The sequence below is a fragment of the Gnatocerus cornutus genome, chromosome 8 (assembly GCF_029298725.1).
Source record: "Gnatocerus cornutus isolate USDA-ARS CGAHR chromosome 8, icGnaCorn1.1, whole genome shotgun sequence".
NCBI classification, from domain to species: Eukaryota; Metazoa; Arthropoda; class Insecta; order Coleoptera; family Tenebrionidae; genus Gnatocerus; species Gnatocerus cornutus.
The window spans coordinates 12,466,156-12,489,167 of NC_142240.1; the positions used below are offsets into that span (position 1 = coordinate 12,466,156).

Below are 23,012 nucleotides of genomic sequence, written 5' to 3' on the forward strand. Positions count from 1 at the left end.
ATTTTTACTTCTTCTTTTCCTCATTGTATGCGAAGATCTTATTTTTCCGCATGTCCTATTTTAAGACCAATTGAGAAATTTCTCTTCAATTTGCAAGCTCAGACACTCGTTCCGGTCATGATAACTTTTAATTTTACGTGATTGCTAAACCACTGCAATGCACAAACTTTTCGCTAATTCAACACAAAATTTATCAATGAACGTACTATAAAAGACTGATGAGAGAAGAGAACGGTAATTAGTCAACATGAACTCCAACATTCTCTGTGCTCTTGTTGTTTTCGCCTGCTTGGTAAGTTTATTTTAGCTCACCAGTTATTTTAATTACGAATGCTTATGCAGTATTATGCAAGCGAGGCTAGATACGCGGATACGAAATCCGCGAAAATGGATGATATGGATTATAAATGGACCACGGATTTGAAACCCAAATCAATCAAATTTGGAGAGATGCAAAATGATGGTTTGAGTGCACGGTCAGATGAATCACAAAATCAGGTAAATTAAGGGTAATTTTTTGCTGTTTTGATTTCGTTTTTCTTCATTTAGAGCGACTTGAGATCTACGTGGACGACTCCTCAGAAAATCAAGGTAAGATTTTTTGTACAAATAAATGATTTTTAAACATTCCTTTTTTCAGCATCGATCCTCGCAAGTAGAAAGAAAATACCGTTTAAGAGAAATGTCCAGCAATGAAAGAAACACAATTTACAAGGATACTATCTAGTTTACTTGTATGTAACAAGATAAAGACGTGTATTTAATACAACAATCTGTAAAATAAAAATTTTTCCTAATTCATATTTGTACGTAAAATGTAACGTTTACCTTTTTTTTCTTTTTTTCTTGTGATGAGTGAACTTACCAACACAATATTGACTTCTCTTTTGATTAGATTACATTAAAGCATAACATCCGCTGAAAACAAACTTTAGAAACCACAAGAACACGTCATTTTTCAATAGCGTTAGTCACACGTGCGATTTTGTTTAAGGTTAACATACATATGACTAAGACTGAAAATATGAACTGATAACTGTTTTGGTTTGCTTGCAATGATTTCTTCAATTTTAACCCAAATTCAAATTACAAACTTTCATGTACTTTTTATTACTCTTAAATAGCTAAATAAATACAAAATTGAATGCTGCCTTCGGCTTAGACTCCATCAAAACCTGTACACTCTTCTGCATCTCCCATTGAGGTAAATAAACGAGCGACCACACATTAGTCTTCGCACAAGTCTGTTTAAACCAACACCTCCAGGTATCCCCCATACTATGTCCGAATTTCTCGGTTCCAGGATCTGATGTTGTACAGAAAGAGCGACAAGTAAAATTAACAACAAACTCACTGCTCGAAGACTCATTTTCAAACTAAGAAAAAAAAAGAGTTGGTAATTGTAACAACACAGAGAACATACTCACGTGTTTTCTTTGCAGTTTTGTGTGGAAAACAAACCACAAGAACACGTCAGTGAGTTATCACTGATAGAGTTTGCTTCGTGGAAATCTCTAGTGTTGATACAGTCGCTATTCAAATATGGGCTAAAATAATTTGTTTTTCTTTGATTTTAATTTTTTTGAATTAATTTTAGATTGTTAGAATAATAATTTCTCAAGTACCTCTTGAGTTGTCTAATAATTTGGGCCCATAAACAAGTCAAAAATTGTTTGTAGAAAATTCCAAAAATACCACGTAATGCTAATAGTATGTAAGAAAAAATAAAATCGTGTATGATAAGTTATAAAATGTGATGTTTTGTGACACTAAACTCCCTTGTAAGAGTATCTAAACGGAAGTCTTACTTGGAAACGACCGTCAGAGTGTGTACGTGCTTGGGTATCCCCGTGAGACGGTTGAATGCCTCTTGACGGATAGAGCCTGTCATTAAAGCTCTATTTAAATGCATTCCTTAACTCCATAGCTTGGGGACTGGCGAACGAAAAGTACTACTTTATTAAAGTCTCTTACAGTTCCACAAATTAGGATAATCAAAAGTCGGATTAGAGCGAATTCGAAAAAAAATATTTGCATATCTAAATAACATCGGCTTTGATACCACAAATCCTATCAGTCAAATTTTGTCTCCACAAAATCTAATGAGGATCTGTGTAGAAAATGTAATCCTAAAGTGTCATTTTCAGATCGAAAACCGTTTTATCCTCGACGTTAGTATTCACGTGGTTTCGCCGACTTCGGTTTTGTTCCTGATGGAATATTTCCTAATATTCAACTTCTTACGGCATAAATTTGTAATATTACAAACGTTATGCTCACTTGAGATGTTATTTTTTATTGTTTTGTCTGCAATATAACTTTAGCTACTCAAGTACATACTGAGACAAAGAATATTGTCTTCTGCGGCTCGGTGTAAGAGCACATTGAAGGATATTGCAATGGATTATTCAAGAAGTGCTTATACTGCTCGAGAACAACGCTTCAAAATTACCAGCAGCATTTTACTACTCTATACTTTTACAGAAACGCGAGTTTTCTACCACTTAACATCCATTAAAGACGCTTTAGAATTTAGATAGTTTCATTTCTGGGACGTTGTTTTACACTGTGGAATTACTCCTTTTTTATATCCTTCTTTGCACTCGAACAACCTTAAATTTACTTTAATTAAATGAAGAGACCTATTTTAAAACAATGTACTACAACCGTGCGTATTCATTTTCATCTCAAGAAAATCAATACGTAACCCAACGTTTATCTTGTTAATCCTTTGGGACGCAAGATAAAAACTCAAGACGTGATTGTACTTCTTGATAGCGACTTTTCCTTCCTTTAATATTAACTTGTCACATACATGACAACCACAAAAATGAAATAACGATTTTATTGAATAAATGTTGACCAATTTCAAAAACACTCCTACTCAACATTTTTTTAAATAATAATCCTTCAAATCCTAACATTCTCCCTGGCTTTTAGCTTCTTGCTCGTATAGCTTAATAAAACGAAATCCCTCAAGAAACAAGAAAAATAGAAAAAGTTACTGCCGACTTAAACTTCCGATGAAAATAAACTCTTATTCTCGCAAATTATTACCTTTATACTACACCAAGAAAACAAATACCGTAATTTTCACCTGAACATCTTCAGCCAATATGAGACAACTTTACAAATTTAATTTCACTGTTTATTTTGTCTTAAAACCAATTCGTAATCTAAATTTTTCTCGTAATCACTGCTTGTAAGCAATTAAATCAATCACAGTTTCAATTCTATGTAAATTCACTACATACGTATTTATAAGGGCATCGTAGAAACCATAAATCTTCTGTTTTTTCTTTGCTACAAAAATACTTACCTTTGATAATGTGAATTAAGATTAACAGGCGAGCTTGAGAAGATAAATTACTTTACAGCGAATAACCGTACTTAACACTTTAAAGATTTTCATTTTAATTTCCGCGAAGATAAGGATTAAAATAGGGGATAGTTTTCAAATGGTAATTTATTTAATTCATTCTGTAAATTTATCGCAATAGTTAAACCAAATACTAAAGATTTCATTAAAAGTGTTTATGAAACTTTGCGTACTATTGACTAAAAATATATGCATTTTTTGTGGGTCAATTGCCCATTAAAACTTATTTACCTAATAACAATTAAAAAAGTTGAATAACTCGAAATCTAAAATACTAAAAGAATCGAAAGACTCAAAATATTTGTACAGTTATAAAATAAAAAAAATAATAATTCTATAAGATATTGGAAAACAATGAATCAAGAAAGACAAAACTCGCAAAGCTGTAGGTATAATTAGTTGACTAAACAATCAAGATTGACATTAAAGTAACATTGAAATGATAGAATATCCTTGGAATGTTTTAAAGCAACAATTATTGCAACGAGACACCTGCAATTACAAGTGCAGTATCAAAATGTAGGGTACATGTACCTATTTAAGCCCACTTTTTCTACACACATACGAAATTTTTCATGAATAGTCTTACAGTTTTACATGCAAAATTAATAAAGACAATTATCGAAACTCCTGGCAATGAACTTAGGCCCCTGGTTGGGTGACTCCAGATAAAAATCTCGAATCTCTTTTAGCCACATGTCCCCTACATCATGATTAAGCACCACAAAACAATCTTTAAATCATTTCCCCTTCGTTCCTCCACTTGAGAACAATTTCACCTCTGCAGGTAATTCAAAATTTCCTCTTTAAAATCCTCGTAGTTGCGCACAAAGGTCTCTGATAACGCGCATGAGTACGTAGCAGCCTTGCAGTAAGGAATAAAAACAATAATTTAAAATTGATGAAATTGCCACTTTTTTTCTTGCACTTCAGGTATTTCTCAACAATGACATCGTTAGAAAGTGCAAAAAAAGCAGCGGCCTTCAAAGCGGTGGATTTACATGTGCAAAATAACACGGTCGTTGGTGTTGGAAGTGGTTCTACTGTTGTCTACGCTGTCGAGAGGTTATCTCAACGGGTAAAAAACGAACAACTGAAAGTACAATGTGTTCCCACGTCTTTCCAAGCCAGACAATTGATTATCCAACACAAACTTGCTCTGACTGATCTGGAAATAAATCCTCGATTGGATGTGTGCATAGATGGGGCTGATGAAGTTGATTCTAGCTTAACATTGATTAAAGGAGGTGGAGGATGTTTATTACAAGAGAAAATCGTTGCAAGCTGTGCCAAGGAACTGATTGTTATAGCTGATTATACAAAGAATTCACAGAAGTTGGGGGATCAGTACAAAAAAGGGATTCCTATTGAAGTTGTCCCAATGGCATATGCACCTATTAAAACTCAGATTGAGAATCTATATGGGGGTACTGTGGAACTCAGAATGGCCAAGGCTAAAGCAGGACCAGTAGTTACAGACAATGGCAACTTTATCCTTGATTGGAAAAACTTCCAACAGGATTACAACTGGGAGGAAATCAACACAAAGTTGAATATCATCCCAGGGGTTGTGGAAACTGGACTCTTCATTAAAATGGCAAAGAAAGCATACTTTGGATTGGCAGATGGGTCTGTGAAAGAACAAGTCTTATCCTAAACACTTATATTTGAAGGAATGCATATTAAAAATATAACAGATATTTTGTATTTTTATATTGTTGATAATCATCAGTTTAAATAAATTTGTGCAACACTTACTAATCTTTCAATACTCAGTTGTGCACATCAAAACTTGACACAGTCAAGCAAACATCAAAACACCAAAATTGGAAGACCTATCTTCAATACAAGCTAGTCTTTTTCATAATCCTCAAAAACTCTTCTTGATTGATTTCACCATCCCCATCTCTATCAGCCTCATCAATCATTTCTTGTAACTCATCATCAGTGAGATTCTCCCCTAATTCTTTAGCAACTCTCTTCAAATTCTTAAAACTAATCTTCCCAGTTTCATCATCATCAAACAACCTAAAGGCTTTCATGATCTCCTCTTTTGAATCTTTCTCCGCCATTTTTTGACTCATCAACTGCACAAAATCATCAAATGAAAGCTTCCCAGTCCCTTTAGTGTCAATATCAGCAATCATTTTCTTAATCTCCTCTTTTTTGGGCTCAAAACCTAAAGCTCTAATAGCCACTTTCAGGTCTTTTGTATCAATCTTTCCAGAGCCTTCAGAATCAAAAAGGTCAAAAGCTTCTTTAATGTCATTTTTCTGCTCCTGAGACAGCTCGAATTTTGATCCTGCGGTCTTCTTTCGCACGGAAGACATTTCGGATTTTTGAACACAAGGGAGTTAGTAGTCTGAAACACGGCAGTTAGAAAAACAACCAGAGAAATGTAGGACATTACGGAGGTATTGATCTTCAAAGATTCAACGGTTTTTTCGTTTAATTAGTTTGATAACCAAAGTTCCGGTTTTTTAAACAAATCAGTGACAGCGTGACAGGCAGGGCTACCAACACTTTACGCTAACTTGATTGGCAATCAATTAAATACCTATCACAAAAAAGGTGATTGCATAGATGTTATGATTTGTTTTTAACCATTTTCTGCAAGCTGAAATGATAATAACAAGGTCCCTCTTGGTTTTTGATTGTTTGACTTTGACAGCTGCGAGCTCAGCGTGGACACCTTCATGACAAAAAAAATCCCCAAATGGAATTTTCCAAACGGTTAATTGCGGGGTATTTCCTTAATATATTAGCTTCGTCACTCATTTTACCGTGTTTTGAAAAAAAACCGCTGCATTAAATACCACAGTATAAGTAAAATTATTTTACCTGGAGACAAATTTCTAGAGATATTTCTCGCCAAGTCGTTAAATGACAGATTTGTCCCTAAACTGTCACACCGGCTCGCGTTTTGTCGTTGTTGTCGATTGTTGTTTCCCGCTCGCAAATGCCCGTTATTCTCTAAATAAGCTGTGTGTTATTAAATTTTAAATAGTGAAATCACATTCCATAGATCGAATTCTTCAATAAAGAGACAATGTCGAAAGCTGAAGAAGGCGGTGAAACGGCTGACACTGGCGAAAATTCGGTAAGTATCTCAATCTCCAAAACTGTAGGTAGAAAAAGGTGAACACAAGTTCATTGACTTGTAATCTCACGCAATCTCTTCTTTTCAAGAATGCTTCATCTTCGGACACGCTATCCTCGCGTGGAAAAGGTGAAGACTTTGAAACTAAGCTGGAGACGGATCGTGGGAGACGTTTTGATTTTTTACTTAAACAAACTGAGATATTCTCGCATTTTATGAACCAAAGTAAGACTCCATCAAAGCCGAAATCAGGGCGGCCGAAAAAAGTCAAGGAGGATCCAGTAGCGGACCATCGACATCGGAAGACAGAGCAAGAGGAGGATGAAGAGTTGTTGGCGGAGAGTAACACAAAGCCGAAACCGACCATACGGTTTGATGCTTCGCCGTATTACATAAAGAACGGAGAAATGAGGGACTACCAGATTCGTGGGTTGAACTGGATGGTTTCTTTGTATGAAAACGGGATTAATGGGATCTTAGCTGATGAGATGGGGTTGGGGAAAACCTTACAAACCATTTCTTTACTGGGGTTTATGAAACATTATAAGAACATACCGTCACCTCACATTGTCATTGTACCAAAGTCTACTTTAGCTAATTGGATGAATGAGTTCAAGAAGTGGTGCCCCAGTATTCGCGCCGTTTGCTTGATCGGTGACCAGGAAGCTAGGGTAAGCCCCCATCAAAATTTCTTATCAAAAGACGCACTTTATCTTAATTTTAGAGCACTTTCATTCGCGACGTGATGATGCCGGGCGAATGGGACGTCTGCGTGACCTCCTATGAAATGGTAATAAAAGAAAAATCCGTTTTTAAAAAGTTCAATTGGCGCTACATGGTAATCGATGAAGCCCACCGCATTAAGAACGAAAAATCCAAACTCTCTGAAATCCTCCGCGAATTTAAGACAACAAATCGCCTCCTACTTACAGGAACTCCCCTTCAAAACAACTTACACGAGCTTTGGGCTCTTTTAAATTTCTTGCTCCCTGATGTATTCAACTCTGCTGACGATTTCGACGCTTGGTTCAACACGAATCAATTTTTGGGCGATAATCAATTAGTAGAACGTTTGCATGCAGTTCTAAAACCATTTTTGTTGCGACGTTTGAAGTCGGAAGTGGAAAAGAAGTTAAAACCGAAAAAGGAAGTGAAAGTCTACGTGGGTTTGAGTAAAATGCAGCGGGAGTGGTACACGAAGGTTCTTTTGAAAGATATCGACGTTGTTAATGGTGCTGGAAAAGTCGAGAAAATGAGATTGCAGAATATTTTGATGCAACTGAGGAAATGTTCAAATCATCCGTATTTGTTCGACGGGGCGGAACCGGGGCCCCCGTACACCACAGACGAGCACTTGGTGTTTAACTGTGGTAAAATGGTTCTTTTGGATAAGCTTTTGCCAAAACTTCGGGAACAAGGATCTAGAGTACTTATTTTCTCTCAAATGACGAGGATGTTGGATATTCTGGAGGATTACTGCCACTGGAAATGCTATAGTTATTGTAGATTAGACGGTCAGACCCCTCATGAGGACCGACAACGTCAAATTAACGAATATAACGAACCAAATAGTATCAAATTCATTTTTATGTTGTCCACAAGAGCTGGTGGTTTGGGTATTAATTTAGCGACGGCGGATGTTGTCATCATCTATGACTCTGATTGGAATCCTCAAATGGATCTTCAAGCTATGGACAGAGCCCACAGAATTGGACAAAAGAAACAAGTTCGCGTCTTCAGGTTGGTACCACATCAAAAATACGAAATCTAATCCAATTCCTGCAGGTTCATCACGGAAAACACCGTCGAAGAAAAAATCGTCGAGAGAGCAGAAGTTAAACTGAGGCTAGACAAGTTGGTTATTCAACAAGGACGTTTGGTTGATGGCAAATCCCAATCGTTGAACAAAGATGAGATGTTGAATATGATCCGACACGGAGCCAATCATGTCTTCGCGTCCAAAGACTCGGAAATTACCGATGAAGACATTGATTCCATTCTTGAGAAAGGCGAAGCAAAGGTAAACGGTTTTCTGTTTCCAAACCACTTTTCATTGTTCTCAATTTTAGACCGCTGAATTGGCCCAAAAACTGGAAGCCTTGGGTGAATCCTCCTTGCGCAACTTCACCGTCGACACCCCAACGGAATCCGTTTATAAATTCGAGGGTGAAGACTACCGGGAGAAGCAGAAAAACGTTGGTCTCTGCACTTGGATCGAGCCTCCAAAGCGTGAACGTAAAGCGAACTACGCCGTCGACGCATATTTCCGGGAAGCTCTGAGAGTGTCAGAACCTAAAGCGCCGAAAGCTCCACGACCCCCGAAACAACCGATTGTTCAAGATTTCCAATTTTTCCCCCCCAGGCTATTCGAGCTACTAGACCAAGAAATCTACTACTATCGGAAGACTTTGGGGTACAAAGTTCCGAAGAATTTGGAACTGGGACCTGAAGCCAGTAAACAACAGCGCGAAGAACAAAGAAAAATTGATGAATCTGAGATGTTAACTGAAGACGAACAAATCGAAAAAGAGCAACTATTGACACAGGGTTTTACCAATTGGAGCAAACGCGACTTTAACCAGTTTATCAAAGCCAACGAGAAGTATGGAAGAGACGATATCGAGAATATCGCGAAAGAAGTTGAAGGGAAGACACCGGAAGAAGTCATGGAGTATTCCGCCGTGTTTTGGGAGAGATGCCACGAATTGCAGGACATCGACAGGATCATGGCTCAAATCGAAAGAGGCGAAACGAAGATCCAACGTCGGGCCAGTATTAAAAGAGCTTTGGACGCTAAAATGGCACGGTACCGCGCCCCATTCCACCAACTTCGCATTGCCTACGGTACAAACAAAGGGAAAAACTATATGGAAGACGAAGACAGATTCCTGGTATGCATGTTACACAGACTTGGCTTCGACCGAGAGAACGTCTACGAGGAACTACGAGCAGCTGTTAGAGCATCTCCACAATTCCGATTTGACTGGTTCTTGAAATCCCGCACCGCGATGGAGTTACAAAGGCGATGCAACACTTTAATTACACTCATAGAAAGAGAAAATGCAGAGCTTGAAGAACGAGAACGGAATGAAAGGAAAAAGAAAGTCTCGAAATCAAATACAGTAGCTGGAAATGCCACCCAGGTTTCTTCTAAGAGTGGACAAAAGCGTAAAAATGACAGTGCTGGCAGCGGAGTCGAGAAGAAAAAGAAGAAGAAATGAGAATTACTGTACTTTTAAGTTTTGTATTTGATTTAGGCGATTTTCTAATGTATGAAAGTTTCGTGTGAATGTTATGGTATTTATTACTTGATGTATTCATGAAAACCTCAATAAATTTTAGACGTACCACCGATTATGTCTTTTTATACAAAGGGCGCATGCAATGACGGGTTCTGGGTCTGTTAAAAGGAATCACACGAGGGCCGACAACTTGGCGTTTTCAAATAAAAAAAAAATGTGTTAGTAAAAATGGGTTCAAGCAAACAAAATTTAATATGTTTTCGCAAATGGAACATGTTTACAATTAAGTATGACAAGGAATAAAAAATAAATTAAGATGTGTCGATACTGTAATAAATACTTCTGAAAATATATTTCTTTTGAGGGCTGAACAAGGCACGCTCGGTGGCTACGAACTTTCTTCAGACTGTAACAAAGGCACAATGTCTTCTCCATCAGAACAATGAATTTTCTTTTCAGTTTTACCTAAAAAAAATGTAACTAACAAAATATAACTGCGAATCTAAAATAGTAGCGTGTTAGTAAGTTACATGGAAAGCACATTCACTCACTATAAGGTCATTCATCAGATGCTTTTCCCACTGAAATAAAAAAAGGTGCTGATATTCACAAGCACTAGAATACACAAGTGTAAGTTAAGCACAAGCACTAACAGGCCTCAACCCAGTTAACAACGTGTAGGAAAAGTTATAAGTGAAGGACAGGATGTAAAAATAACAGCAAAATAAATGTAATAATATTTTATGTCAAAGTATACATTAGTGTAATAACAAATCCGATGTGCGTGTTTTCTAAACATTCAAATATCCATCGGGACAATACATTGTTAAAAAAATTGTAGTGGTAGGACACATCTTTTAAGAACTGATGTTGAACAAACACGTATTGATGTAATTTGAATATTTACATAAAGCAATACAATATTCGAATGATTAGCACTGTCACGTGAAGAGAAAAACGAGAACAATCTTTTATAACAAAATCGCGAGCGCAACAAACAATAAAATTATTCATTTTCATCTAATCATCACAAATTGGGATATCCTAAGTAAAACACCTTTGTTCATGTTTTGGCACAAACTAACCAATTTAAATGTCAATTTAAATAAAGAGAAGAGCATTTACATTAGTGTTAGATTTAATAATGTTTACTTTTACGTGATTTAGACTTAATATTCGTACCATTTTTCTCTGATGGAAGATTCATCACGGGAGCGACCCGATGAGGACCTCCTGGGTATGGTATTCGGAACAACTCCACGTGAAGATAATCACAGATTTCCATGCAGATTTGATAACAGTATCGCAGCAAGTCTATCACTACCCATACCTAAAAATTGGTTTCAGTTCCAATTGCAATCACTCCGTAGTAACGTACCAAGCACAACCATAAAATGTAGTATTCTTTTACAAAAGTATTAAAATATTGATTTAAGAAGAGCATGGTAGGACCGAGTAGCGACCAATCCATGTAGTCCATCTCGCTTTTCGTCATATGAGCAACCTGCGACTGTGGAGTTAATTTCTTGGGGTGGAAAATTCAGATAGTTACCACAAGACGGTTCGTCACTTTCGCTGCTACCAACCCAAAGGCCAAAATGTACAAAGTCGGGTGTTCTTCATACACATGCTGCGTCGACTTTTGGTAAATAATGAACGCAGGCACAAGCACCATTGAAAACGGTATGACCGGCGATAAGACACTTGTTCCCTGTTACAACCCACATGTAACCATCATGAATGTAATCTTCAATTCGCTACAAACCACAAACACTGTCTCAACTCAGGCAGTGTTTGTGGCTTTCCAAAACACCTCCAAGCAGGTTTAAAAAGCAAACAGCGTAAGGAAGCTTGGAAATTGCATGCAGATAGTCAGACGAAAGTTGAAATGTTAGTAGACATCCATATCAACTTTCTTCCAACGTGCAGACACTACGATTACAACAGGTTGACATTGGAGCAATCTTACAGCGACCGTTGATCCATTTTTGCCCACTCCTCCCGTGAAAATTATAGAAACGTTAGCTTGGACGAGAAGAAGAGCGACGGCACACCCCACGCCCATGGGGATCCACTTCACCTCCATATCCAAGCCGGGGATCTTCGATTACGAATTAAATTTTTTAGTCACATTGACACAACAGCGCAGGTACAAGAACACAACCGCTCCAACAATCAAAAGCATCTCACATGTGATACGGGTATTCTAAGCTCTATCTTAACTTTATTAACAATTCTTGAAGCACCTCCGCCGGTAATTGGAAAAAATCCGGCACTCCCAGCGCCAGATTCTTTACAACACAACGGTGGTGACTTTAAGCTCGACCTATACACAAGAAAACAAACAAGGAAGCCCCACAGCCCTACATATAAGTACAGATTGAAGTTCGCAAAGACCACTGCGTCCAGCACCTGAGACATTTTCAAATCTTACAGCAACAGTGGATCCATTCTTGCCACATCCTCCGATTTTGATGCGTTCGATTAAGGTAAAAAATAACTGGACATATCCCATGTAAAAGAGAGAACTGATGACGTGACACCACACGAAAGAAAAGCCGAAAACCTAAAAATTCCGTGCATTTATTACCGCCCGGTATTGCTCCAACCAACCTGAGTAAGCCCGACTTACTCAAAATGAGACAATCCTCCACCTGTTAATTAACGACGATCAAAATGAAGCTTAAAACAAAAACAGTGTCATGAGGTAAACGTGTTGTCCCAATGCGGTTAGACAAAATTGTTAAATTTACCTACATCTCACTGAAAACAAGTGAACAAAACTAGTAAAACGTCTGATGTTTTTTTAAATGTAAGCCGCAATAGTGTAAGAACAACTAGTATTGTTGCTCTTGGTAAAATGAAAACAAAACAAAACTAAACATCCCCATGCACCCACTGGTCCTAAAATAAACAAGACGAAAATAAACGAAATGTTAGTCAAAAATTCAACGCTCAGTAGGCTTGCAGGCATTTATTCTCCATGCTACTGCGGAACTGATCTGAAAACTTACAGCAACTGTTGATCCATTCTTGCCGACACCTCCGGTACATATCACAATAATACTTTGGTAAAGCGACCACAGGCCGCAGACTAAAGTGCTTAAGGGAATTAAGTACCATAAACTTACAGTACCGCTAAAAAACTACACATACAATGAGCAAAAATCTTAATCTAATTCTGATGACACATTTTAAAACGGAGGTCCTACTGAAACGTTTTAAAAATGTGATTTTACACGGTTTGTCTTATGTTATCATTCAGACTCGAATCTCACCTTAGTCGACCATATACTGGGTCCAAAAATCGTGGACAGGAGTAGAATACCCATGATGGTATACTGCGCTTCCGTTACGTCCACCTTCCCGAAGCGTAACGTTCCAGAAACATAAGTCTGCCAATGGGCACAATAGAAAAGTGTCATCGCACAAAAACACTAAAAAAACACCATTAGCTTGTATTACAATCATCCTTACCAACCTGAAAAAACATCCATCCAGGGTAGTACCCAAGTTGGACGGCAATGGATGCTGACAAGGCCACGAAAACTGTCGATAACGAATCGCAGCCATGATCAAACAATTCACCCAAAGGATTCGCCGTGCCTGTTCTTCTCGCTTGTTTTCCATCTATAGCATCCAAGCTTTGGTAGACGAAAAGACCAAGACCGCAGAGACCACAGGCCCATCTTGGTGCCTCTTGTTTTGCGTCTGGTGAAAACCTACAAATAGGTCTTTGTACCTTTGTCTAGTTACGTCGCAATTACTATTCTAGAATGTTCAATTACTCGCAATTGTGTTTCAATGAACGCAGCCTGGCAGCTGGGTTCTGTTTGTTTATATTAGCAATTCAAATTAAAAACTTATTTGGTAGAAGTTCGCGTTTCCTCGTCCCACGCCTGATGGTTGAATTAGTGCGTGCATGGAAAGTTCTGTTCAAACGATAATTACACGTGTTAAACCGACCTTCGAGATAATTAAGTGTGACACTTGTCCTATAGGAGTGTCAATTATGTCATGAAATTAACTGATTGATTCTTTATCAATACATTAAATGGCACCGCGAGTCTAGATCTCTATCAAGTTGTACCCAATTTTATCTGTATTTATCTTAGTCCCAGCGAAATGAGTCATCAATTTCCAACTCTCGAGAAAATCGCAATTAATATGTTACTGTGCAAGGCGTAATTCGCCGTATTGAAAACAACAAAACGATGTAAATGAACAATAGAGTTTCAAAAAACAATATCAATAAAAATCACTGACAATTAAAAATACCAACATAAATCTTTACTTTTGCGGGGACTATAAATACACCTTTTTGTGATTACAATGATTAGCAAAAACTCTGTTTTCGGATAGTCATCAAAACAGATTTATAGATAAGAGCCGAACTACTTATGTAACCGCGCAAATCTTACAGTTTTCCAGTACGAGCAGCTCTGAAGAAGAGCTCCAACCATAATTGCTGATCCACGTTGTATTGGGCCAGACAATCTAACAGAAAAGAAATTTGCAAAAAAAAACGGTGCAAAGGAATTCTCAGTTTTGAAATTTCAATAATCGATAGAGAAACTAGGTCAAAAAGCTTTAAAAAGTCGCAGTACCGAGCAGAAATCCTGGACAACTTTCTCTCGCTGCTTATTTCCACCAATTCCGTATCTCCGCATGTGGAAGCTTTCACAAATCAGCGTAATTAGTTAGTTGGTGTTTAAATAATAGATGTAATTAACAGTTATGCCTCCAAGTGTGATTAAATATTTGGGTCAACTTAGAAGTTCCATGGTTAAGAGAACACATCTGATAAAAATATCATCTGTGTAACTTTCAAATATGAAAGTAACTTTAAGAAAAATAAGAAAAGAGCATTGGAAAGCTTAGAATGGCGCAATTTTTAATATTTTGCGTATGCAGGAATAAATGTGAAAACAAAAATATAAGGATTTAAATACAATGTAGGAATTAGAACAACATCATTAAAAAAATGTACAAAAATCGGTGCCCCCATTATTGTATGAATAAAGTTTTATCATATCTGTGCAAACATTAAAATTAGATTAACCGCATGAACAAAATTCAAAACACCTATTGAATAAATATATGACAAGAATAAACATAATGATGCTTTAATTACACACTTACCATATGAGAATTAAAGCAGTGGCAATATTTACAATAAGCCCCAAAATTGTGATGAGGTTAGGTGCTAACCAAATGGGCACTTTCGATGTCAACCAATTCCAATACGGTTGTAACAGTTTATCCAAAATACTAACACTTTGACAAGAATATTGATGTTCACCTAAACGTTTTAACTGAACATCCGAGAGTAGTCTTTCTTTATACAACTTCATCATGCTTGAGGTCTTAACCGCACATTAAATACAATCACAGAAATTCTTCACTTCACTTAAAATAAGGTCGACTTGTTAATATTCGAGTTAGTTTTTGCAAGAATTACGGCATTTAAAAATTCGCACTAAATCTGAACCATCCACAATTAGCAATTAGGAACGGATGATGTATCAAAACTCTCGTGTCAATTGAGTCACGCCATATTGCGGTGGTCAAGGTAACGCAGGGAAGTGGCTAAAGTAACGGCGGGAGTAACTGAAATGCCGGTTCTAATAATTTTTTAATAATACTCTTATTGCAACCTTATTTAATTGATCTTATTCTTCTCGGCGAACGTATCAGACATTGACTTCAGTAGTTTAAACAGTCCATTCTTCTGGGATGTTTGGAGAAATTCCTGTTTCTGCTTCACTCTTTGGATTACTTCTTGGTAATTCTTCATAACATTGCAAAGACTACGAAGTTCCACAGCATTTCGACGATCCAAATTTATGCTGTTGATGATTACTAAACAATCTCTAAAGCTTGCTTCTAATTTCTTGACGTCTTGAATTTGCTGGACATTTTTCACATTCACACGCTTATTGGCGATTTCCAACAGCTTCAGTATCTCCCGCAGGGTGTCTTCTAAATTGCTCATTTCATTCAAGTGATAAAAACTTTCAATGTTACTACTTAACAAACTAATAAGCTCCTCTAGTTCTTTTAATCTTTCCAGATTCCCCAGTTCTAGTTCCCCTTTCTTACACTTTATTCTTCGTCTAAATAAAGTGTCTTTTTGCATGGCAAGTTGACAAAATATATTCTCCTCATGATTTTCAATGACTTCCTCAGCAATTTGTTGTTTCATAAGAGACTGCAAGTAATCAGAATATGTTAGGTCACACTCTGTTTCATAATCCTGTTGGGCTTCTATATTTATCAAATTCTGTCTTATTCGGGGCTGATCGAGAGTCACCAAATCCAAATGGGACGCAGATTTCAAACGTTTAAAACCACTTCTGGAATTTCCACTTTCACGAAGAGTTAAATTGAAATGGGGAGGAGTTTTGAATCTTGAGGCACTGGAGGATGTTTTCTGCGAACTTTGTGGGGTGCACCGTCTCCCGGTCATTTCTTCGATGGTCTTTTATTTTGTAAACAACATTCAAACTTTTTTTTAAACTCAACTGTCATATTTTGACAACTTGGTGCAGATTTCTACAGTATCGACGTAGACAAAATTAACGGAGACTCGAATGGACAAAAACTATAGAAATTAATGTTAGTTTTAATTATACCAGTAAATCTAAGTCAAATGGTTCCATTAATTTATTTGTTGAATAAGCAGTGTCTTGCAAAAACTCATTTCAAATTCAAAAAAAATCAGTGCTGCCACCCGACGTCACTGTCATGTCTATGCTGTCACTTGGATCATAACCTCATTTTTCCTCTGTTTATAAAAATAACTTTGACTTGACATTGAAGTGTCTTTCCTATGATGTCTTAATTATAGTGTCTAGTTTTTCCGTGTGTTTTTCTTAAATTGTGTAAAAATGAGGAGCCGCAGCAATTCGGGGGTGCGCCTCGACTACTACCAAAGAATTGTCCACCGAATTATAATGTCTAATCAGAATCCAGTCACTGGATTGTTCCCTGCAAGCAACCTTAATAGCCATGCATGGGTTCGTGATAACGTTTATTGTATACTGGCGGTATGGGGGCTCTCAATGTCGTACAAAAAAATGGCTGATCAAGACGAAGATCGAGCAAAAACCTATGAATTGGAACAGTCATGTGTCAAGCTAATGAGAGGGTTGCTAATGGCAATGATGCAGCAAAAAGAAAAAGTAGAAAAATTCAAACTAACGCAAAATCCTTTAGATTGTTTGCATGCTAAATACTCGTCAAAAACTGGAGAGATTGTTGTAGGAGATAATGAATGGGGGCACTTGCAGATTGATGCTATTTCTCTGTACTTGTTGATTTTGGCGCAGATGACAGCGTCGGGGCTGCAAATAGTCTTTAATTTAGATGAAGTTGCGTTCATCCAGAATTTGGTATTTTACATTGAGTGCGCTTATTGCACTCCTGATTATGGAATCTGGGAAAGGGGGGATAAAACAAATCACGGATTGCCTGAACTAAACGCGAGTTCTATTGGCATGGCTAAGGCTGCACTAGAAGCTATGAACGAGTTAGACTTGTTTGGGGCAAGAGGAGGCCCCTATAGTATCATCCATGTCTTGGCAGATGAGGCTCAAAAGTGTCAGGCAGTCTTACAAGTAAACACAAGTCATGCAATGAATCATTTCTTACTAAATATTTTAGTCAATGCTACCAAGAGAGTCAAGCTCTAAAGAAATTGACAGTGGACTTCTCTCTGTTATAAGTTTCCCAGCATTTGCTGTGGATGACCCTGGCCTTCTTCAATACACCAGAGATCAAATCATTGATAAGTTACAAGGTCGCTACGGTTGCAAGAGATTCCTCAGAGACGGTTACAAAACCCCCAAAGAGGTCAGCACTGTTTTCAAATTGGTGAAAAACTCATTGGTGATTTCAGGACCCCAGAAGACTTTACTATGAGCCCTGGGAACTTAGAATGTTTCAAAACATTGAATGTGAATGGCCTCTTTTCTTCTGTTATCTCATCTTGGATCATTGCTTTCGGGGCAACAAACAGGGGGCTGCCGAGTATACAAATCAACTTGAAGATGTACAGTAATATCTCATAAATGATCTCTGTTTAAAGAGTGAATTTTAGATTATGGTAAGGACTGAAGATGGCCTTAAGCTAGTTCCTGAACTGTATGCAGTCCCTGCTGAAAGCGTCGCAGCTGAATATAAGGAACCAGGAACTCAGGAGAGAGTGGCGTTGGGGCACTCCCCGTTTTTGTGGGCCCAGTCGTTGTATATTGTAGGGAAATTGTTGCAAGAGGTAAAAAAAACTGTTTTTAAGGAGGATAAGGAGGATAATTGAATAATATTTGTGTAAAATGTTTAACTAAACAATTGATTAGATAAGAAAGCGATTTAACTTTCGCAATTATTTTTTATTGGGATAATGATGGCTAATTGGGTCTGAAAAAACTGCCACTTTTTCAGGGTTTTCTGGCCCCGGGAGAGCTCGACCCATTAAACCGCCGACTCTGCTCGGAGAAAAAGCCGGACGTTGTCGTCCAAGTGGTAATTCTAGCAGAAGACAACGAAATCAGAGACAAATTAGCCGAGCACGACATTATGGTGCAAACTATAACAGAGGTGGCCCCCATTGAAGTACAACCCGCTCGTGTCTTGTCGCACTTGTACACCTATTTAGGTACCAACTCTCTATTTAATTTCTATCATTAGTTGTCTTTTATAGGCAGAAATAAGAAACTGGGACTTTCCGGAAGAAAATCCCGCGACGTGGGGATCCTAAGTACGAGTAAATTGTACGCCCTCGGGGATAAAATCTTCGCCTTCACTCCACAGGTGACTTGTAACTTTTTACTTTCTAGTGCTTATTTTGAAATAATTAGTTTACGGACATGTCTCACAATTACATAGCGAGCGACTATGAACTGATGATAGATATTTGCAAGAGCGAGATAAATTTCTTGAAGTCAAGTTGGCAGAATATGTTGGGGCGGCCACTTGTTACAATCGCCTGTAGGAGATTGCATTTAGGTATTGTTGATTTCTAGTGCTAGAGGGTGCCATCATCAACTAACTAGTGTGGTGTTGATTTTGTTTATATTGATTAGAATATTTTCAACTGTGTGCTGCTTGTTTGCTAAGGTATGTGGTGATGTGTTGCATGTCTCGTCCTGGGTAATTAGAATGTTGATATGGAAGAATATTACACGAGTTACGACATGGCTCTCTTGGCTGATAAATTAGTGACTCATTTCGCCTTCCTAACAATGAACTGGCGAAATATGCTTGGCAGACCCACCATTACGCTTGTTGCTGCAAAGAGCTATTTAGGTAATTTAGTACTGACCTCATATTTCACTCCAAACCCTCCAACTAGACGAAATTCATACACCCCGTTTTTAGATGAAGGCAAAATACCCTTAGCGATGATCACCACAATGAAGAAACTCAAATCTGGTTACATCAACGGAACGAGAGTCACTCTAGGAAATCTCAACGAGTTTCTCAGCACTAGTTGCATTACAAATTTAAGCTTCTTGGGCTGTCACGAAGACGGCTTACCGGACAGTAAGTCACAAGACCCTACCGCTCTAATAAACGCACGAATTCTAGAGCTAAACCCACAAGTGCGCCAATATCTCGAAGATCATTTGGTCAAATCTCTTTCAAGTAAATCGTCGTTACTTCTACATTCAGGAGGAAGAACTCGCACTAAACATATTAAGCGGAGGATGTCAGTAAGAGGAGCTATTAAGAAGACTAGATCGATCAATGTTGATTGTAAGTTACCGATATCACACGTTTTTAATAAACTGAACTCAGGTGACATTTTCATGCGGCCGATTCTACTTAAACAGGGTATGTAATATTTTTTCTAGGGAAATTAGAAGTGCTTTTGTGGAGGTCACGCCGGTGTTCAGTAAGAAGGAATCAATCCTCGCATCTGATGCACTTTACACGTAGTTTTTGACTCACTTTTTCATAAAATTAGACTGCACATGGAAGATATTTTTTATTTTAGCTTCTTCGGCAACACTTAATAGTATAGCTGTGTCTTCGTTTACCACTCGTTCTAGTCTATAAACTCGTGTCAAGATTTTTGGTGTATTTAATATTACTTTCCTAATTTGCCTCTTTTCGCAGCTGAAACTTTGGGTATGGAAGGCAACGCAACCATTGAGCGCCGCGGCTCAATGTTCATAACAAATTGGCCAGAAACCGCCGAGCACCCGCCAACAGAACACGTCCGTTCTCCTTCTCCGGAGCCCCAGAAAAGCGACGAGTCTAAAACCCTTCCAAAACGAAACGTCCCCAACATCAGTATAACGCGTCACAAAACAACTTCAGAAACGCAATATGCCGACACAGAAGTGGACGAACTTTTCGCAATGCTTCGGGAATCAGAATCTCTAGATGAACAAGGCGATATCTTACAATATCTCGTCGATTCCAAAGGCTTGGATTTCCACACCGGAATGTTGGACTTCGGAAAACCGATTACAGTCCGTGACCTTCTTAAAGGTTTGTACGAAAAAGCGTGCCAACAAAAAATGTGGGGGTTAGTAAGACACACTGCTGGAATGCTCGGGAAAAGAGTGGAAGACCTCGCTAAAGCTGTCACAGATTTGTTGGTCCGTCAGAAACAAATCACTGTTGGGATGCCCCCCAACAATGAACATACGATTACTGCTCCCTTGCCTGAAAGCGAATTGCGGCTCTTGATTCATGAAGCGTATGGTGAAGATGACAGTACGGCAATGTTAACACAAGAATTATTGGTTTATCTCGCCATGTTTATTAGGACTGAGCCTCAGTTGTTTCTGGAGATGTTGAGATTAAGAGTTGGACTTATAATACAAGTCATGGCGACGGAATTATCGCGTACGCTAATCTGCGATGGAGATGAAGCATCGGAACATTTGTTGAATCTGAGTCCTTTTGAAATGAAAAACTTGCTGCATCATATAATCAGTGGGAAGGAATTTGCCATTAGTAGCGGTACGTTAATTAGTATGTCGAACTAACGAATTGAAATCTTTTGTTGGCAGTGGGGCGAGGGAACTTTTCCATTGTTACCAACAAGTCGAGTCGGATCAGTAAAGTAAGCTTCAGATTTCGCAGTAATTTTTTAAAATAAGACGTGCATTCTTTAGAAAAGCCATATTAGTCTGGGACAGGACAGCTCCGACGACGTAATCGAACCCGATCGCCAGGGGCAGTGGCTCCGCCGCCGCCGCTTGGACGGCGCTTTGAACAGAGTTCCCCGCGACTTTTACCCGAGGGTCTGGAGTGTCCTCGAACGAGTAAGTTTTTTTTTTAATGGAACTTTTAGTGTTTTTATCGGCATTATATGAAAATAAAATCTTTGTTCCAATTTTTTGCGCGGTAATTGAAGGAGTAGTGAACACTCGCTAATGTTTCACAGTGCCAAGGCATCGATATCGCCGGCAAGGTCTTACCGCAAAGCCTGACTCAAGAAATGACTTCAGGCGAGCTCAAATTCGCTCTGGCTGTGGAAACGGTCCTGAACACGATCCCTCAACCGGAATACCGACAGTTGATAGTTGAAGCTTTGATGGTGCTGACTCTAGTAGCGGAATACAACGTCGCACCGTCTTTAGGCGGTGTGATCCAAGTGGAGCACCTCGTCCACATTGCCAACGAGCTGTTTTTAGATGACCAAATGAAGTGTGACGGAGATGCGACTTTGTGCTGTGCCAAACCAAAGGAATTGAGAGAAACGACTAGAATAGGAGGGTTGTTATGTGGAGGGGCTGCTTATATTTGCCAACATTTTTATGATAGCGCCCCCAGTGGTTGCTACGGGACCATGACTTACATGACCAGGGCTGTGGCGGTAACTTTGGACTGTCTTCCAAAGCAGGGGGAACTCGATTGTACAATTAGTTAAATATTGTGTATTTTATCAAGGGTTGTTTAAATAAAAAGTGTATATCTCAAAACACAGTTTATTATTAGCTACTTCAAGTTAGCGAACTTACGATTTAAGTTTCTTTGGAAAAAGGATTGATTTTGTTTAGCCAAGTGGTTGTCCCCCTGCAAGGCAATTCTTATAAATGAAGCAAATGGAAATTTTCTCAGACTTACCCTACTGCAACTTCTTCTGTACTACCTTGAATCTCTGCTTCTTTCAACTTTTGAATCAACTCTGATCTGTACACATGTTTCAAAGGAATAGGTTTGTTCTGAGCTTCAATTGATGCCTCTAATTTTCTACATGCTTCTGTGAAAGAATATCCATACCACTCTATTTCCTCAGATGTATACTAAAACGACTAATTTAGACACAAACCACAAAAGAATCAATCTGACTCACAGCGGATAAATATTGTTTATATTTATCATGAACCTCTTTTTGTTGTTGGGGGTTTTCTTTATAAGAAGGACATCCTTTCTCCAGTTCCTGTAATATATTGCGCTTTATAGTCAAAGGCAAGTGTGACTTTAAGTCACATGCTGGTGTCTGAAACAAACAGTTTTTTTTTTTGTTTTACGCAAGAACAAACTTACTTTTAAAATGTAATGATCAAATCCATAATTTGAATTGATCAAATTGATCGTACGGTTAGTAACAACTACAGAAATATGTTTATCTAGAACTTCACTATAAACAACAGAGCGCTTGAGATGTGGCCACCAAAAGTGAGGAACACGTCGCCGCCGCCAGTCTCTCACTTGAAAACCTTGAATTATACCTTCACCACCCCAAATTTGATTATTAAACTCTTTCGTGTAGATGAGTGGGATGGGATAATTCTGAATACGACGCCTGAAATATTGTGTCAGATTTCATATTGTCCAAACAAAAACTTACACTTCCCCAGTCACTTCATCTCTTTTGAACTTTCCTTCTTCTGGGATGTAATGTACAGCAGTGGGTTCCGTCAATTTCCATTCTTTATAAAACTTTTTATAAGCTTCTGGTAACAGGGCCCCTGTTCCTTTATCAAAAATTCCGGGTTTAATGAATTTGCCCAAGTTTTTGATTGCCTGCAAGTTCTTGGACATTAAAACGAAAGATGAAAGTGTGGGAGTACCGTTGATGCCATTGTTTCAGTGGAGAAAAAAGCACTTTTTAAATTTTTTAATAACCTAAAAATCAAAACGGGACCGAATGACAGATGTCACATTTCCTCGTTTTGAGTTACAGGAATCTACTTTTGAATCAACAAATTTGTAAGGAGTTCTGGAATAAAAATACTATTAATTGGCGAAAAGAGTTTGCCGAGTTGTTCCCTAATTATTAAAATCACGTTTGATTAACTTATTAAGAAAAACGAATTTAAATAAAAAT

The 23,012-nt window shown here is 38.1% G+C and overlaps 9 protein-coding genes across 19 annotated transcripts; 4 read left to right on the top strand and 5 right to left on the bottom strand.

The window, feature by feature from the left end:
* The first annotated feature begins 178 nt into the window (after positions 1-178).
* On the top strand, positions 179-801 carry LOC148169900 (uncharacterized). The gene is made up of 4 exons (XM_088043394.1): positions 179-292; positions 343-498; positions 550-591; positions 641-801. Exons 1-4 carry the CDS (start codon positions 248-250, stop codon positions 725-727), a joined length of 330 nt encoding a protein of 109 aa, XP_087899520.1. The 5' UTR covers positions 179-247; the 3' UTR covers positions 728-801.
* Positions 802-1,086: 285 nt separating this feature from the next.
* On the bottom strand, positions 1,087-1,891 carry LOC148169901 (uncharacterized). The gene is made up of 5 exons (XM_088044239.1): positions 1,835-1,891; positions 1,776-1,791; positions 1,626-1,704; positions 1,428-1,547; positions 1,087-1,376 (listed from the first exon to the last, which is right to left on the bottom strand). The coding sequence occupies exons 1-5, from the start codon at positions 1,889-1,891 to the stop codon at positions 1,169-1,171; spliced, it is 480 nt and encodes a 159-aa protein (XP_087900365.1). The 3' UTR covers positions 1,087-1,168.
* A 2,173-nt stretch (positions 1,892-4,064) lies between these two features.
* Rpi (Ribose-5-phosphate isomerase) lies at positions 4,065-5,136 on the top strand. Of its 2 annotated transcripts, none has more exons than XM_088044010.1 (2): positions 4,065-4,166; positions 4,313-5,136. In XM_088044010.1, the coding sequence occupies exon 2, from the start codon at positions 4,326-4,328 to the stop codon at positions 5,034-5,036; it is 711 nt and encodes a 236-aa protein (XP_087900136.1). In that variant the 5' UTR covers positions 4,065-4,166; positions 4,313-4,325; the 3' UTR covers positions 5,037-5,136. The 2 variants fall into 2 exon arrangements, with proteins under 2 accessions (XP_087900136.1, XP_087900137.1); XM_088044011.1 differs by lacking the exon at positions 4,065-4,166 and adding an exon at positions 4,167-4,250.
* Positions 5,028-6,200, bottom strand: LOC148169903 (uncharacterized). Its single transcript, XM_088044012.1, has 2 exons — positions 5,790-6,200; positions 5,028-5,741 (listed from the first exon to the last, which is right to left on the bottom strand). The coding sequence occupies exon 2, from the start codon at positions 5,707-5,709 to the stop codon at positions 5,221-5,223; it is 489 nt and encodes a 162-aa protein (XP_087900138.1). The 5' UTR covers positions 5,710-5,741; positions 5,790-6,200; the 3' UTR covers positions 5,028-5,220.
* Positions 6,201-6,264: 64 nt separating this feature from the next.
* Iswi (nucleosome-remodeling ATPase imitation SWI) lies at positions 6,265-9,833 on the top strand. Its single transcript, XM_088044001.1, has 5 exons — positions 6,265-6,479; positions 6,569-7,150; positions 7,204-8,219; positions 8,265-8,499; positions 8,549-9,833. Exons 1-5 carry the CDS (start codon positions 6,429-6,431, stop codon positions 9,698-9,700), a joined length of 3,036 nt encoding a protein of 1,011 aa, XP_087900127.1. The 5' UTR covers positions 6,265-6,428; the 3' UTR covers positions 9,701-9,833.
* A 142-nt stretch (positions 9,834-9,975) lies between these two features.
* On the bottom strand, positions 9,976-15,305 carry bbc (choline/ethanolaminephosphotransferase 1 bbc). Of its 6 annotated transcripts, none has more exons than XM_088044005.1 (9): positions 14,864-15,305; positions 13,203-13,443; positions 13,000-13,158; positions 12,736-12,867; positions 12,156-12,287; positions 11,274-11,432; positions 11,100-11,225; positions 10,904-11,051; positions 9,976-10,127 (listed from the first exon to the last, which is right to left on the bottom strand). In XM_088044005.1, exons 1-9 carry the CDS (start codon positions 15,076-15,078, stop codon positions 10,123-10,125), a joined length of 1,317 nt encoding a protein of 438 aa, XP_087900131.1. In that variant the 5' UTR covers positions 15,079-15,305; the 3' UTR covers positions 9,976-10,122. The 6 variants fall into 6 exon arrangements, with proteins under 6 accessions (XP_087900131.1, XP_087900128.1, XP_087900134.1 ...); XM_088044002.1 differs by having other exon boundaries at positions 9,976-10,186; XM_088044004.1 differs by lacking the exon at positions 9,976-10,127 and adding an exon at positions 10,265-10,302.
* Positions 15,306-15,308: 3 nt separating this feature from the next.
* Positions 15,309-16,277, bottom strand: LOC148169906 (uncharacterized). The gene is made up of 2 exons (XM_088044009.1): positions 15,379-16,277; positions 15,309-15,331 (listed from the first exon to the last, which is right to left on the bottom strand). The coding sequence occupies exon 1, from the start codon at positions 16,188-16,190 to the stop codon at positions 15,384-15,386; it is 807 nt and encodes a 268-aa protein (XP_087900135.1). The 5' UTR covers positions 16,191-16,277; the 3' UTR covers positions 15,309-15,331; positions 15,379-15,383.
* A 183-nt stretch (positions 16,278-16,460) lies between these two features.
* LOC148169907 (putative phosphorylase b kinase regulatory subunit alpha) lies at positions 16,461-21,660 on the top strand. 5 transcript variants are annotated; one of them, XM_088042927.1, is made up of 14 exons: positions 16,461-17,340; positions 17,387-17,575; positions 17,622-17,774; positions 17,823-17,996; positions 18,164-18,377; positions 18,423-18,532; positions 18,580-18,727; positions 19,100-19,264; positions 19,310-19,477; positions 19,520-19,555; positions 19,841-20,695; positions 20,746-20,798; positions 20,851-21,000; positions 21,123-21,660. In XM_088042927.1, the coding sequence occupies exons 1-14, from the start codon at positions 16,612-16,614 to the stop codon at positions 21,606-21,608; spliced, it is 3,630 nt and encodes a 1,209-aa protein (XP_087899053.1). In that variant the 5' UTR covers positions 16,461-16,611; the 3' UTR covers positions 21,609-21,660. The 5 variants fall into 5 exon arrangements, with proteins under 5 accessions (XP_087899053.1, XP_087899051.1, XP_087899052.1 ...); XM_088042925.1 differs by having other exon boundaries at positions 19,310-19,555; XM_088042926.1 differs by lacking the exon at positions 18,580-18,727 and adding an exon at positions 18,880-19,027 and having other exon boundaries at positions 19,310-19,555.
* On the bottom strand, positions 21,653-22,952 carry mRpL28 (mitochondrial ribosomal protein L28). The gene is made up of 6 exons (XM_088042930.1): positions 22,756-22,952; positions 22,533-22,708; positions 22,229-22,487; positions 22,035-22,181; positions 21,806-21,984; positions 21,653-21,754 (listed from the first exon to the last, which is right to left on the bottom strand). The coding sequence occupies exons 1-6, from the start codon at positions 22,765-22,767 to the stop codon at positions 21,703-21,705; spliced, it is 825 nt and encodes a 274-aa protein (XP_087899056.1). The 5' UTR covers positions 22,768-22,952; the 3' UTR covers positions 21,653-21,702.
* Between the last annotated feature and the right edge of the window lie 60 nt (positions 22,953-23,012).

Coding starts and splice junctions, on each gene's coding strand:
- LOC148169900 (XM_088043394.1), top strand. CDS start 248: ATGAACTCCAACATTCTCTGTGCTCTTGTTGTTTTCGCCTGCTTG. Junction 293..342: donor TTGTTGTTTTCGCCTGCTTG/GTAAGTTTATTT, acceptor ATGCTTATGCAG/TATTATGCAAGCGAGGCTAG. Junction 499..549: donor CAGATGAATCACAAAATCAG/GTAAATTAAGGG, acceptor TTCTTCATTTAG/AGCGACTTGAGATCTACGTG.
- LOC148169901 (XM_088044239.1), bottom strand. CDS start 1,891: ATGACAGGCTCTATCCGTCAAGAGGCATTCAACCGTCTCACGGGGATA. Junction 1,548..1,625: donor ATTATTAGACAACTCAAGAG/GTACTTGAGAAA, acceptor AAATTATTTTAG/CCCATATTTGAATAGCGACT. Junction 1,377..1,427: donor CAAAACTGCAAAGAAAACAC/GTGAGTATGTTC, acceptor TTTTTTTCTTAG/TTTGAAAATGAGTCTTCGAG.
- Rpi (XM_088044010.1), top strand. CDS start 4,326: ATGACATCGTTAGAAAGTGCAAAAAAAGCAGCGGCCTTCAAAGCGGTG.
- LOC148169903 (XM_088044012.1), bottom strand. CDS start 5,709: ATGTCTTCCGTGCGAAAGAAGACCGCAGGATCAAAATTCGAGCTGTCT.
- Iswi (XM_088044001.1), top strand. CDS start 6,429: ATGTCGAAAGCTGAAGAAGGCGGTGAAACGGCTGACACTGGCGAAAAT. Junction 6,480..6,568: donor CTGACACTGGCGAAAATTCG/GTAAGTATCTCA, acceptor CTTCTTTTCAAG/AATGCTTCATCTTCGGACAC. Junction 8,220..8,264: donor AAACAAGTTCGCGTCTTCAG/GTTGGTACCACA, acceptor CAATTCCTGCAG/GTTCATCACGGAAAACACCG.
- bbc (XM_088044002.1), bottom strand. CDS start 15,078: ATGATGAAGTTGTATAAAGAAAGACTACTCTCGGATGTTCAGTTAAAA. Junction 13,159..13,202: donor CTGGATGGATGTTTTTTCAG/GTTGGTAAGGAT, acceptor GTGTTTTTTTAG/TGTTTTTGTGCGATGACACT. Junction 10,187..10,903: donor TCTTCCATCAGAGAAAAATG/GTACGAATATTA, acceptor CATTTTTTTTAG/GTAAAACTGAAAAGAAAATT.
- LOC148169906 (XM_088044009.1), bottom strand. CDS start 16,190: ATGACCGGGAGACGGTGCACCCCACAAAGTTCGCAGAAAACATCCTCC.
- LOC148169907 (XM_088042925.1), top strand. CDS start 16,612: ATGAGGAGCCGCAGCAATTCGGGGGTGCGCCTCGACTACTACCAAAGA. Junction 17,997..18,163: donor TAGGGAAATTGTTGCAAGAG/GTAAAAAAAACT, acceptor CCACTTTTTCAG/GGTTTTCTGGCCCCGGGAGA. Junction 21,001..21,122: donor TCTGGAGTGTCCTCGAACGA/GTAAGTTTTTTT, acceptor AATGTTTCACAG/TGCCAAGGCATCGATATCGC.
- mRpL28 (XM_088042930.1), bottom strand. Junction 22,182..22,228: donor TTGATCATTACATTTTAAAA/GTAAGTTTGTTC, acceptor TGTTTGTTTCAG/ACACCAGCATGTGACTTAAA. Junction 21,985..22,034: donor ATAAACAATATTTATCCGCT/GTGAGTCAGATT, acceptor TAGTCGTTTTAG/TATACATCTGAGGAAATAGA.